A 15,445-nucleotide genomic window follows, 5' to 3' on the forward strand; every position below is an offset into this window, starting at 1 on the left:
CATTTACTTTTAGGGCTTCTGATTGGTACAGTTGATTAAATAAATCCCTCAATCTTATGTTGGATAGTTTTTCGTTGTCTATATTAACTTCGTCTATCTTAAGTTCTGCTTTTTCTTTCAGGTTTATTTTTGACAGGTACAGAGCTGGGGACAAATGAACTGTTTAGTCTTTAAAATATTCACTCGCAACCCTTCGAGTTTCTTACATTTCCAAGTTTAGTCATTTGTGGACGCTAGAAAAGGAAAAGGAAAAACGCTAGCTCCTGTAGGGGGCGCACTTCCAAATGACTGTTAAACTCTGTCTTACCCACTTGTATCCATGGCAACATTCTGGCATATAGCTTTAACCACTCCAAGATGGCCGACGTGGAGCAAAATACGGCGGTGAGTAGTCAAATCATAGCTCGTTGTTCGCGTCGTTACACACAACACTTGTAGGTGTGCTTTTGTTATAATGCACGGAGAAGTATGCTCGTCTATTATTGAATCACGGACACATTTTAACGTGACACTGTTAACCGCCCCAAGTCGCAGCTCAGTTGATTATCCCTCTTGTAGCAGTAACAAGCAGCGTTTTTAATCTCCCTTGTCCACCGTCAGTGGATAATTGAGAACTATGAGTGAAGTAAATGTTCCAACTTGGCTTAACTAACGGTGTCTGTCAGACTTTACTGACGGTGCAAATACCCATTGTTGCTTGTACTAATACTATTCGATAGATTTCACTGACTGAACTGTAGTAACTCTTAAGTACATCTCATTGAATGTAGTGAACCCGTCGACCTGGAGCGATGGACACAAACGTTAATAGGAAGGGGGATGTTATAAGCACAGAGGGAAAACGCACAAACGGAACAATTTAAGACGTTTAAAAGCAAAGAAATAAGCAGCTTACTAAAAGAACGTAGAGCATGGATCTAAAAGTATACTTCACTAAAGACGAAATTAAAACAAGGCTGACAATTCTAACATGCATCCATTATAAGAACTGCTCATCCTCACGAGGAAAAAATAAACTAGTACTGTTATGTAAATCACAGCATATTACAATTTAGCGATTTTTGGACACCCTACAAATATGTGGCCCATTATTGTATTTATTTATCCTGTGTGCTTTAACTTTTGTGAGGAGGAATGGACAGGATAATTGAATATGTTTAGATGTGTATAAAATTCATTATGGGGCAACACAAACGTTCCAATGTCCCTTAGCTCAAAAATATGACCACCTACATATTCCCTCAAGTTTATTGTTCAGACTTAGTCTTGCTAAATTGTCATTGTTGAATATCAAGACCGTGTCTGACTTCAATCGTGACCTCCTCTGGTGACCGAAGGCAAACGTGAAACAAAAGGTTGCCTGATTCATTTGTTTGGACATCTGGACACTTTTTATATCTTGCAGAGAAAAGTCCAATACTTTTGAAATAATTAAAAAAAAATTATTTCATTTAGCATGGAAGATGTTAGATTGCACAAGCTTAAAGTAGTGATGGTGTTTCCTTTGCACTGTTCTCAGGAAATTTTGTTTTCATATGCATTTTGAGAATGAAAATCAGATTCACACACTGTTAAATCTACATCATAAAGTCATATTTAGTCTCTCTGGACCCACAGTAGTATTTTTTTATTTGCTATGCAATGTGGCCTGCTAGTTCATTTTGAATGAATTGCATTATATTTTATGTATTTCAGCCACCAGCAGTCTCAGAAGGGAAAAAACGTCGAGCGCCTAAAGGTAAAGTTACAAGACTTGCGTATAGTGATGTCTAAATCAACGTTGATGTTTATTAATTTCACATTTTGGAGCATTTTTTTCACACCATCTTTTTTCCACCGTGGTCAAGGGTCCTTATACATGTGTGCTGCTAACTCTCCTGCAGGGGTCACCCTCCTCCTTTTCCATAGTGGACTTTAAATGGAACCAGTGCGGTGTTTTCCTCTTTTTGCACAAACATTGACCTAAAGTAATCATCATTGTCATCTGTGACTTCAGAAATTACAGAACAGTATTTTGGAGCAAATAATCTAGGTTAAAGACTACATTATATTCCATAGCAGGCTATTGTAAGACTTGTTTCTACCTCACTTTATTGTTTGGTGTTTTGTATTCAACTTACAAAATGAAGTCAACTTTAGTTTAGCCCATACACGTTCACAAAAATACTCTACTGCAACATATTAATTATATAGATTAACCAAACGCTTTTGAGTAGTGTATAAAATGAAATAAAAGACCATAGCTGCTTTTATGGCTAAACCAATGACATTTACAACCCAAATTATGGCTATGTAATTATATTTGATCTGAAAATCTTTTAATTATAAATGAAGAATTAAATACAGAAATATCATGGATTTTTTGGGGGGGATAAAGCTACACTCTTCATATTTTCCATGACTTTTTTCCCAGTGTGTCTTTTGATCTCAGCATGTGTCTCGTCTGCTCTTCTTCCCTATTAGTAGAGTCGGAGAGCATGCAAGCATTAGCCATTAGCCTCAAATATAACAATGAACAGCACCATCATGTGTGGGATGAAGTTATTCAGTTTAAGACTATTTTTAGGAGACTCCATGCTGTGCCCTCATTCCCGGCAACTATTTTTTTTTCATTATTATTCATACAAAACTTGGAGGACTACATGTATGCAATTGTTGCTCCCCAGATTTCACTTAGGACACCGTGGAGCTTTGGGGCCACAGCTGAGAGTATATGATTGCTGTCTCAGCAGGAAGAAAGCGGATTAGGTCACTACAAATAGGACCATTCCCAATCTTGACCCAGTGAGTGCGTTTGAAGCTCATGCAGCTATGGAGAGGATTTCTGAGAACAACTTGGAATTGGCCGCGTTTTTAGCTGCAAATCAAAGGCGCCCCGCTTGTAGTTCTGACAGCAAGGAAACAGAAGGGAGCTTTGGTGTAATTCACACTATTCTCACGCAGGCAGTTCATTAAAGATATTCCTAAATGTCAGTGGCAGATTTAAAGCTGAACACTTCTTTTCCCATCGCTGCGAATCCTATTTTTGGACTGGAATACAATGTAAACTTGCTTCCTTGTGAAATAAAGGTTGCCCTTTACTGGTAAGAAGATTTGGACCATTGGGGTCCCATTTCTAATGATCCAGCTTCCTCTTCCTCAATTCCCTCACTGTTCTGTCACCAGCACCTGACTTGTGAGAGACATTGTTGCCCAGGCAACGAGCGGACTACCCTTACCTGCTGCAATGTTAAGAGTCGAAGTGTGGCGACGTTCACATCAACACTTGTGGGTTGATTGCAGTTTTGTATGCAGCGTTAACGTCTGCTGTCAGATTGGGTGTTAGATTGTTTATTCATCAGACAAATTAGGACTGTATGAATTGAAAATGGTCTCAAATAGAGCGAGCCTTGCGTTTCTAAAAGGGGGAAAAACGCTTACAAGGCGTGACTGGCAGTGGGCCATGTGGCTTTGGCTCAGAGATGTAATAATGACTGCAAAAGGAGGGGACTCTTTGGATAAATCACTCAGCCGTCCACAAAGACATGATGGGAATGGAAAATGGTAACGAACTTCATAGCAGTGAGAGTGAATACGATTCACTTTTCAATGTGCTTTCTTTCAGCGCCTGAGCTTCCAATAGTAGAGAGGAGAAACTGGCTCATCCACCAGCACTACATACATAAAGATTATGAAACCTGCAAGGTAAACGGCCTTCATCAATGCTGTTCTCCCGGGGACGTTCATGCATATTGACCGGCCGCAAATTTGGATTCACCAGAGTTCCTACTCAACAACTGCGTCACACTAAGAGCTGGCTGATATCAACTTCAGCAAACCAAAATACAGGCTTTCGTTTAAAGTAGGAGCTCAGTAGCTCTGTCTTGGGCAAACAAAATTAAACAGTTGAAAAATATAAGACTTGACAAAAATTCCAACAAATTATTCAGATAGACATGAAGTTCATTAGTAATTTTACAAAGCTTCACAATTCTTCAATATGCACATCGCCTGGGACAAGGCACACATTTTCCTATTTGCCTTCCTCTTGGAATTTTTGGGCCGTGTCAAATTTGCTTTCGCACAGAGTTGCTGATTTTTATTTTCATTGAATATGCTCAAAAATCCTGACTGCACACTCTAGTTTCTACCACACACACACACAATTCTACATGTTGAATCAGCCGAACACCACTCAGACACCCCGACAACGGCTCCGACTTTACGACGTTGTGCACTACACCAAACAGACGGCATATGTACCAACTTTCCGCAGGATTGGAGTGTAGAGGCCTTCAGAGGTTTAGGGTTAATCCAAGCATCAATCTCGACTAATTAGCCAGTCCCTCAATGGTCATGTTTAAATGTCTACATCGATTGTTGAGTCAACTTCCCTGTTGCCTTGTCAATTACATCTGTTTTTTCACACAGTGCTCGTCAAACATGTGAGGATGGCCATCTTACTTCCTTTTCTCAATCCTGTCCGTTACAGGTAATCATTAAGGAGCAGTTGCAGGAGACGAATGGAATGTGTGAATATGCCATATATGTGCAAGGTGAGCTGGTGAACACATGCAACTTGAAGCGGAGTATCTGAGCCCCGTGTTGTGCTGACATGCAACTCTTTGGACCGCTTACTGTTCCTTAGATGTTTAATGTAGTTTTTTTTTTTTTTTTGTGCAATTTAAGATGTTTTTTGTTTGTCTGTTCTCTTTTTTTTCTTGTCACAGCACTAATCTTGCGTCTCGAGGGCAAGATCCAAGAATCCCTGGAGCTGTTTCAAAGCTGTGCCATCCTTAATCCCAGCAGCGCTGACAATCTGAAGCAAGTAGCCCGATCTCTGTGAGTTAGCTCCAGCCTCGTCCAGCATCATGAAGAATTTTACTAATGCTCTCAGCATTACTAATACTTTGGGGAAAGATTAGAAATGCAAGCGTGACTACTAGTGTTAACTGCTGTAGGCCGGATAGTCTTGCTGAGCATGTTAAAATGGTGGATTTCTAATATGGATCTTGGTTGTCTCCTTGTAGGTTTTTAATGGGAAAGCACAAAGCAGCCATTGAATTCTATCGTGAAGCAGCAAGGTTCAACGAGAAAGACTGGGTAAAAGAAAAGAAGCATTATTACGGCACTTTATGTACGAACTGAAAATCCAAGTAGATCTGGTACGTATTTGTACACAAGGCTTTAACGGCCACACCAAAAAAAAAAAAAGGACTTCTCTTTCTTAAGAAGTTGAAATGTCCGGATTCACCCTCAGATGAACCATGTGTTATCAAAGAACATCTGCTCGTTTCTGCTTGCCAAACCATTTTACAATTAGCTCTCTCCTCAGTTTGCTAAACCAGATCCATGGGCTTCATAGCATTTGCTCACTTAGCCACAGAGGCTCTTTCCTTGTAATAAACGTAGGTAATTTCATAACGCACCACATGCAGGCCTGCAGGCGGGCTCGTCTCGTGGCTACACTCTTACAAATATGTGCATAATTCCACTTCACATGATGTGCTTTGTGCCATGGGGCACAACATTTTACAGCGCTTGCCAATGTTTTGGGGAATCAGGCTCAGTAGTATTGAAGGATGACTGCACTTGAGCAGCTATCCAACTGCGTACAAAAGGACCACATGCTTTAAATTCACTGGTAAATATCCAGCTCTTCCTTACTTCAGGAGATCAGTCACAATCTGGGAGTGTGCTATTTCTTCATCAAAGACTTCAGACAGGTGAGTATGCTGAGAGAACCGAGCATTGTTTACCAATTCTTAATTTGAACATATATTTTGACTTCTGTGTGTCAGGCTGAGGAGCACCTCAACATGGCTCTCCAGTTAAACAAACACGACGCAACTTTCATGATGCTCGGAAAAGTCCACTTGCTAGCCGGCGAAACTGACAAAGCCATTGATGTGTACAAGAGAGCCGTTGAGTAAGTTGAACTCAGACTGGACTAAAAACACAAGATGCACGTTAAAATGACACTCGAGCAAATGAAAATCACAACCTAAAAAAAGTTCAGGAACAATTGTCTGTATATTGACGGAGGATAATATAATGTACCCGCTTGTTTCTAATGTTGGGAAGGATAAATGGTAAAGGAATGTATACCTGCATCATCATCCAGATTTGTAGTGCATTGTTCTTCATCTTAATACCTCACCTCTGCCCAAAGTTTAATGTTTAAATTTGAGAGTTTTTGCATAATCTAGCTCACATCAACAAACAGTCGCAGGCCCAGCATGTTTGGGAGATGCATTTATGGTCTGTTGTTTTTCCAATACCAAATACCTGTACGGCATATTCATGAGTTTATTATTCATCGGAAAACTCACCTATTTGCTGTTTTTGTGATCGACCCATGCCCTGTCTAATATAAAAGTATTGCTTTAGCGGCATCTTGGTGTGCACTTTTGCTTTGTTCAAATGAAGGAAGGAGCTTCAATTACGCTCATATAAAAAGTAGTGCTTTACTTCTTGTCGTTTCCGGGTGTTCAGTCCACATGCAGCATATTGACGAGCTCCCTTTCTCTTTTGTTCGTTTGTTTCTTGGTCCAAGACGTATTGTCCGTGTGTGTCAACTCCATCAGGCTTGTTTTCCCTCTCTGATGCAACTCTTTACATTCAACGGCAAGGATCTTGGACTTGTGGAAAGTGAGAGAGGTCTTAATGGAACAGCAGATTTGAACTTTTCTTTCTATTGATCATTGGGGAGAATGTGACGTTAATCGCCAACAGACGACCTAATGGTTGTTTTAGAAAACGGCAGTTGTTTGTTTACATTGAAACTTCAGTTGCTGTCATGCATGCTGTGACAAGACCATAATAATTATAGTATTATAGCTATTATAATTATTTTATTTAATAATATTAAAATCATTAGTTTCTTTGTTATTATGTTTCTGCACTTTTTCCATCAACTTTTTTTTAAGCGATCTATAAATAAATATGAGTTGAGTTGTTGAGACCTTTTTTTGGTGGGGTCAATTATTAGCAGATTTTTGTTATTCCTGACAGGGCTCGCTGCTTATCCCCCCATAAATAGCAATAGCAGAGGAAGAAAGTAAAGCACTTTGAAACATTCACTGTTGTTATGACCACCATTTAAGGAAGGCTTTTTAATGTAAATGTAATTATTTCCACCTAATTTTGTCTTCAGGTTTTCATTCTGCCATTTTTACCTGAGGGGTCTTTTCACGTCTGTATTGAATTGGTTCATTTACATTTCTATTCATACAGTATGTTGAATATTTAAATCTCGGGGCTTGGCGTAAATAAGCAAATGATATCGGTGTCATGACTCTCATTATGTCTGCCTCCTGGTGGCAGTAAATGAATTAATCAAGTGCGCCAACACTGTTCTTGCTTAAATGAGACCACAATCAGTTTGATTTAAATAATGATGGGCCACCTCGTTACCATTTCTTTTTCAATGAATATGCCACCATTGCTTTAATCTCTGAATATCAACCATGCTTGCTAAAGATTATGATGAGACATTAAACAAAATTACAAGCATTGATGAAGTGTCGTTTTTTTTTTTTTTCTTTTTGCGTTGTCTCATTTGCCTTTCAGATCCTCTCCCGAGAATACTGACCTGCTGACAACTCTTGGTCTGCTCTTTCTCTCAGTAGGTCAAACGATAACGTTGCTATCATGTGTATAAGGAGGACATTGTGTGTGGTTACACTGTTGTGTTCGTTTTTCTTTCCAGCTTGGTAAATATCAAAAAGCTTTTGAGCACCTTGGAAATGCCCTCACCTTCGACCCCAACAATTATAAGGTACGTGCATATGCATACGCAATGGGCTGTCGTCTGAGTTTTCCTTGGTTTGATCCGCCTTTGCGATCGCATCACATTGAATCCTCCCAAATGAAAAGGTCATTGCTTGTCAGATGGTCCGCTCCATCGTTCATCCACTTTCAAAGGGCGCGTGGTCTTCGTCTGATACCTCGCTAATGATTTCTTTCATTTGCAGGCCATCTTGGCTGCAGGCAGCATGATGCAGACCCACGGGGACTTTGATGTGGCCATGAACAAGTACCGCGTCGCAGCTTGTGCTGTGCCTGAAAGTCCTCCTCTCTGGAACAACATCGGCATGTGCTTCTTTGGCAAAAAGAAATACGTTGCCGTAAGTAGTGTTCTTCCTGGATTACACTCTGCCGCTAGTAATCCACAACAAGAGGATTCTCCCCAAAAATATTTGCATAATGTTTCAGAGCTTAAAAGTGACACGGGAAGGTTTTTAAATGAATGTGTTAGTTTTACAACTACAGAGAAATCAACTGTGAATCAACAATTTGATCTTCTTGTCTGTACATTTCAACGTTTAGTCTTTAAAAACCAGTCGTGCATCACGCATAGATGAGATATTTAACGCTAAGAATGTCTTATTGAATATGCTCATAAAATGTATTTCATCTGTGTCAGTCTGTCAGCGGGACTGCTTTTAAAATCAGCCCTGGTGGAGATCCATCCAACAATGAAAACCTGTCACTCAACTCCAGCTTTTAGTGAAGACCTAAACTCGTATTCAAAGCTCTCTGCAACAGACACTGCAGGCTGACGGTCTCCTCAGTATTTATTACATCTTCTTTATGTGTTTAGTGTGTCTCAAACTATAAATGCACTCATAACTTTGAAAATGTGCTCCCCAGACGCCACTCTTTTCTCTCCACAAAAAAATAAATAAATAAATTATGTGCTTTCAGCAGGGTTCATCTGAGTGATTCCGTATAAAGATTTGGCAGTTGTCAATAGCTGCGACTCGTCTGCACCTTCGGAAATGATCTTTAAAACTCTTCTGCTACTGCCTTTTCAAGTACTTGTGTATTTGAGAGGTTGTGTCACGTGTTGAATATTTGATCATCTTGGTGCATTCTCAGCTCAGGTGGGATTGTTAAATTGCAAAACATTTTTGTTCATAGTTATATACTAGATCGATATTTCCACCAAAACTTACTTGGTTGAGTGTAGATCGGTTGGCTGTAATCAGTTCTCTTACTGTAGCACTACAAAGATTCAAAATGATTTGTCGATGCCGCAAAGTGCCGTGTTAGCAGGATATGAGGCCTTAAATCAGTAATTGCTCAAATTGACTTATGTTCGCATTTGTTTGCAGAATGCACGGAATGTGCATGGGTATTAATTTGAATAAAGGATTGTTTTTTATGCTGACCAGACACAACATTGTAACCAATTGCAAAATATATCTCAAATACTCTTCCTTTAGAAGCTTGATCCTCATTTTTAATTGTCAATGTGAGACACGCATTAATCAAAATATGTACCGTATTTTCCGGACTATATGCCGCTATTTTTTTCCTAGATTTGGGGCTAATACAACAGTGCGGCTTTTCTTTGGATTTTTCTTTCACCAACAGGGGCGCTCTATTATTCAGAAAATACACTAAATGAATCTTTATTTTTTGCCCCCTTGGCTCTGTTCTGTTTTAATTAGCAAAGCTGTTGCCGTGTTAAAAGGCACTGTTTTAACAATCTGTTTATGTACCTTTTATGTGCATTCACAGTGCAAAATCGTTCTGTACATGCAGTAAATAATTTTTTTTCAAACTGCGGCTTAAGCATACAATAATCAACTTTGCAAGAGAGCAACAGTGTTGTTATAGTTTAATTGGTGCAAGTAAGTGTCAATGACAATGACTAGAACAAAAGTGTTAATTATGCAACTATTGTGAAACACAATTGAAAAGGTGTGAATTTGCAATCGCTTGCAATGCTTAAAAATAGTAGGATTGAAATATATAAATGAAGTCTAAACATGAGAAACTGCATTGAATATCTTCTTCAAAGGTCTTCAGCTTCATCTTATTGTTAAATCATATATCTGCTCAGGTTTATAAAGGGGCACACCTTTCTACTGTATTTTCGATCATGTTTATTTTGTTTGCATGCTATGTTGGATAATGGGTCTCGTACCATAAGATGCACTTAAAATCCTTAAATTTTTCTCAAAAATCGACAGTGCACCTTGTAATGCGGTGCAATGAATGTCGGCTTTTCAGTTCCTGGTCTTTCATTCAAATTCCTGCATATTCCGTTTGCGTTATCATTCTCATCCGTATCTAATTGCGAGCAGGCTTCTATGTGCTTATCTCATGTCTCTTAATTAAAAAAACACAAAAATAAACCCGTTCATTGATATTGTGCAAAGTAGTGCGGGGTCCGTGAAATAAGGTACATAAAATTATTTGAAGATATATAAACAAGGAGTTGGACTAGATCCATTTTTCTACTCCTTCCTACTGCCTTTAAACATGTCAAATTCACTGAACTAAAATATGTATTGTTGATCTTGTCTTTATTTTCATTTTTGTTTGTTCAATAAATCAATCAATGATAATCTGTCTGGTCGGTACTAATTCCCAATTATATTCTGGCTGGCATTTTGTAAATTTCCCAGTTTATTCCTGTACATGCCCATTAACTTTCACATCAGGCCTCCACCCAGAACTTTCTGACAGCTAATGAAAGTACACTTGTGAGCTCGTCACGAGAGAGAAGGCCAAAGAGTGCTCCGTTTACGGATCGACGTATGTCTCCCTATTTTCCCCGTACAATGTGACTCACACATTTATAACTGGAGTTCTCACATCACTCTCAAGTTTTTATTATTTTTTTTAAATTGTTTAATCTTAAACATTGACAGACAGTCCTTGATGGTGCATTAGGTCTGCTGAGTTTCCCTACTTTTTTGGAGGATGTAATATTTTATTGAGTTACTTGTCAAACAACCAGTTCCTGACATCTCTCTTTTTCTCATCTTTCGTTTTCCCAGGCTATCAGTTGCCTGAAGCGAGCTCACTACTTGTCTCCTTTTGACTGGAAAGTGTTGTACAACCTGGGGCTCGTACACCTGACCATGCAACAATACGCTTCTGCTTTCCACTTCCTCAGCGCCGCCATCAACCTCAGTCCGCGATTGGGCGAGCTCTATATGCTGCTGGCAGGTACCAGCACAAATGACAGTGCAGACGGTCATAGCCTTTCGTGTAGAACTGCAAGTTTAATGTGTACCTTTGACAACAGTGGCTTTGACCAACTTGGATGATGTGGAGAATGCCACCAGAGCGTACGAGCAAGCTGTGAATCTGGACCAGTACGCTATAATGTATTCTCTCTCACACGTCCTGTTAATCCTGCAATGTTTAGCGTCTAATTTCAGTCTTGGTGACGTTTCTCTGTAGATCAAACCCCCTGGTCAACCTGAACTTTGCAATCTTCCTCTACAATCACGCCGACAAAACGGGAGCGCTGAATCAGTACCAGGAAATGGAGAGAAAAGTCAACCTTCTGAGAGACAGCACTAGCAGCTTCGACTTTGACCCAGAGGTACCCAAAAGCTGCTGATGTGGTGTTAGCTGCTATGAAAGGCTGTACATCATCTTTAAGTGATTGCCTCCTGGTCACAGCTCATAGACATGGCTCAGAAGATGGGAGCAGCCCTCCAGGTCCCAGAGAGCCTCGTGTGGACCAAACCGCCCAAGGGCTCCAAATCCAAACTGAGCTCAGGGGCCGCGACTCCGAGCCCGGGTGCTCCACTTGGTTCTAACCAAGCCCTGGGTCAGGCCATGTCGTCTGCTGCCAGCTACAACAAGAACGTCCAGCAACCAACAAGTACATTAACAGCCAATGTGTGCTTTTAGTTCATGGGGCTCAAACAATGTTTCACTTTACATGAGAGAATAGGTCCATTTCATTGTTCAATCTTAACCACATTTTTTTCTTCAACTGCTCCATTCGATATGCGAAATTATTCAAGCTACAATACGGCACTTTCTTGACTGAAACAGAATGAATAGGTGTGTGTGTGTGTGTATGCGCGTGTGTGTTTGTGGTATAAATTCAAGGCTGCACATAAATAATTGTTAGCTTAGTTCATTGTTCAAAGGTAAGCGAACCCATGGGCATTGTTTGGTTTCGAGCCAAGCAAATTACACTCAGTACTTTTTCATTCTTGTAGATTTGTCTTGTTAACAGCCCACATCCATTTGATCTAAGTGTTGGGAGAAACATATAGTGCTGTGAAAAAGTATTTGCCCCCTTGCTGATTTCTGTGTTTTTGTTTTTTTTTATTCTTCATTCTTTACGGTTTCATTTCATCAAACCAAAATTGATATCACACTGAGACAACCCATGGATTTATAAAATGCAGTTTCTAAATGATAGTTTTATTTACCTAGGGGCGAAAACAATAGAAACCTGTCTGGCCCTATGTGATAAAGTAATTGCCCCCCTCAACATAAGCGCGATTTCTGCCACCTTTGGCAGCAACAACTGAAATCAAATGTTTGCAATAATTGGTGATGAGTCTTCCACGCCGCTGCGGAGGGATTTTGGACCACTCTTCTTTGCAGAAAAGTTTCAACACTGCCATATTGGAGTTCACACTACTGCATCTCAATTGGATTTAAATCCACACTTTAAATCATTAATTTTGTTCTTTTTTTAGCCCTTCTGGGGTGGACTTGTTGAGGCGGACGTCCATTTTTGGGGCGGGGACAAATTTTAAATGAATCAACGGCCAGAGGTGGATTTTAGTCCGGCCCACATATCGGCCCTCGGGCTTGTGATGTGGTCGCGGCCAAGTGGGCAAACGACAAAAAATTGCCTCCAAATGCGTCGAAAGCTCCACCACCACCAACTGTGCGAACTTACTTGCATTGGGTAATATTCTTAGAGTTTGTGTTCTGTGTGGTCCCTGAAGTGCGCACGGAGGTGAATGGCTCATGTTATGGGGTGAGTGAAATGTGATGTTGATCGATGTGGGATGCGGAGTACTTGCAGCAGAGAAGTTGAACAATGCAGTACAGTTGGCAGTACGACGTGTGTTAGATTGGCTGCCTTTATCTACATAAAACAAAAAAATGAAGAAGAATGAGACCATAATAAGGTAAGCGCATTTGAATAGTAAATTAGCCAGCGAACAAGCTTTAAATAAACCTCTGCCGTTAGCATCTCTCCCACGGCGGCGTCATGTAGGGACAAGGGGGCAAGTACTTTTTCACATCACTGTACATATTTCCACACTACAAATATGCTTATTTGAACGCACAGTGCTTCATCATAGATCAAATTCACTCGTGGCAACATGAGGTACACTATTGTAACTGATAGTAGAATTGCACTTGATCCGACTCAAGGATATTCTGTTCTTACTTGGATTACTTTTCTGTATCTGTCTTGCTCCGAAGAACCCTCCACGTCACTTGACCCTGACCCTGATGTGGACAATGTTCCCAGCCCGCCATGTGATCCTCCAGGCTCCCCAGAGCTTGCCCAAGCTGACGACTCCCGACCTAAAACCTCCAAGAAAAAATCAAAGGCGGAGGAATGAATTTGTATGGAGGAATCGCCACCGCTGTGTCGCGCGCAATTCACTCTGCTGTTGAGAATGAAGATTTAGCATTTGAACTCTCTGAATCATAAGGTGCAGCTGCATAGTGTGAGTGTTTTACTTGACACTAAAATAGGCTGTTTTTCTTAGCCTGCATTCTCACTTGGTGGTCATAAAATGATCCAAATATAAGCGATTGTTTGACGCTGTTTACGGAAAAAAAAAAAGTATACTTCTTTGTACCTAAGGCGATTGAATTGTAGATTGACTGGGAACACATGCTGCTAAAATAAACGTCAGCGCTGCAACAATCATTCTAATATACGAAGATGCTTACAAGATTATAATGGTTTGATAAATAGATGTCTTTGTCAGGTGTAAATAGCGATTTTTGTATGTCAAACGTCATGATTTTGTCGAGTTTTGTGATCCATATTAAATTCTGGTGGACTGATTCGTTCCATTTTGGTGCTGGTTTAATTCATTCAGTGGCTGGTGATGAGTTTGCAAGTTAAAAGCTCAATCAACGCACACATTTATTTTGAATATATTGTGTGTAAAATATTACAATGTAGTAGCTTGCTGTCAAGGATTTCTTCTACCTTTGGTAATCTATGGTGACAACACTTGACCTGTTAAAATCGGTCATAATGACGTCCTTGGTGTTATTTTACAAAGTGAGTCTGTTGACTTTTCCCCGTCTCTCTCACTTTTGCTCAATCCAATCCAGCAACTAAGGACATCCACATGCCCACTTGAGTCACGTCATCAAACGTGTCAGCTGTCATTTCTGGGGCTCAATCGTCGTTGCCCGTCACCTCCTCTTTATCACGATTGCCTGTTCAGCCGAGTTGATGAGTAGTCCTGCGTCACGTCACATCATCCCAGAGTGGACGGATGTCTGTGGCTGACAGGGCCCATCAAAAATCACGCCATTCTGACTGGCCATAGAGCTCCTCAACCTATTTTACACATTCTCTTTGAATTTTTACTGATTGAACTACAGTAAAAAGGAAGGGTCTTCAATCCTGTTCCTCTGGAGCCGCTGTCCTGTCGGTTTTCCATCCCTCCCTGCTGCAACACACGATTGAAATGATCAGATAATCAGCAAAGTCTGCAAAAACTGGATATCGATCCTGATCATTTGAATCAGCTGTGTAGCAGCAGGAAGAGATGGAATACAGACAGGACAGCGGCTCCTGAGGAACAGGTTTGAAGACCACTGATATAAAGAATCACGTTTACATGTGCTGGTGAAATAACGAAGAGACTGGAGTTACCAATGCTCTTTTTTGTGGAACATATTTTGTAGGGTGTTGTCACCCTACCGCATAAGTCAGAGGTGGCAGCCTCTCTGACCAGTTTTCTTTTCGTCTTTTCAACAGTTGTGGAGGGATGTCCAGTTCTCAGAAATGTCACTGTTGAGCCACATTTAATGCCGGTTTTTTGTTTTTTTTTTGCACCCTTCTCTTGACTGATACCTTTGAGCAGTAAGAACCTTCGGATACTGTGGAAGCTCTCTATGCACCACGGTTTGTGCTTTAATATGTGACTTAAAAATGCCAGGAAAAGCCTACTAGAACAGCTGACCTTTATTTTGGGTGAATCAGAGGCACTTAAATGGTGGCGGGTGTGTGCTGAATACAATTTAACATGCATTTGAATTTATTGGTTAATTGTGAACTCAGACCCCAGAGGGTGTGCACACTTGTGCAACCACATTACATCATTTTTACATTCTGTCTTGATTTAGGTTTTTTTTGTTGTTGTTTTATTTTTTACACTCAATTGAGTTGAACCGATTATGGGTCACATTAATGGAGGAAAATAATTGGAAATGGTTTAACTCCATCAAATTTTCCCAAAAGTCCCAAAAAAAACAACAAACACTGTTTGTGTAGACTGTATCCATCGACTTCCTGTGTTTTCTTCTACCGCGAACAATTTGAAACTGTTTTATAAAAGTCATCTTTCTTATTTCCATGCCGACAAAATGTGGTTCCAGTGGTTTGAACCATGCCTGCTTTGTTGGATCTCGACCATTTTTTTTTCTTTTTCTGTTTTTTTTTTTTTTGCTTTCAACCAATTTTGCTGACCAACATGATGGTTGG

The 15,445-nt window shown here is 40.2% G+C and overlaps 1 protein-coding gene across 1 annotated transcript; it reads left to right on the top strand.

Moving 5' to 3' along the window:
- Positions 1-357: 357 nt before the first annotated feature.
- On the top strand, positions 358-13,795 carry bbs4 (Bardet-Biedl syndrome 4). The gene is made up of 16 exons (XM_088296060.1): positions 358-384; positions 1,696-1,738; positions 3,605-3,684; positions 4,472-4,535; positions 4,710-4,821; positions 5,010-5,082; positions 5,652-5,705; positions 5,781-5,908; positions 7,552-7,606; positions 7,691-7,759; positions 7,956-8,108; positions 10,776-10,947; positions 11,027-11,096; positions 11,185-11,329; positions 11,410-11,614; positions 13,192-13,795. Exons 1-16 carry the CDS (start codon positions 358-360, stop codon positions 13,332-13,334), a joined length of 1,593 nt encoding a protein of 530 aa, XP_088152186.1. The 3' UTR covers positions 13,335-13,795.
- The last annotated feature ends 1,650 nt before the right edge of the window (positions 13,796-15,445 follow it).

The sequence above is a fragment of the Idiotropiscis lumnitzeri genome, chromosome 5, assembly GCF_059441095.1.
Source record: "Idiotropiscis lumnitzeri isolate Australia: NSW breed Sydney's pygmy pipehorse chromosome 5, RoL_Ilum_1.0, whole genome shotgun sequence".
Lineage (NCBI taxonomy): Eukaryota > Metazoa > Chordata > Actinopteri > Syngnathiformes > Syngnathidae > Idiotropiscis > Idiotropiscis lumnitzeri.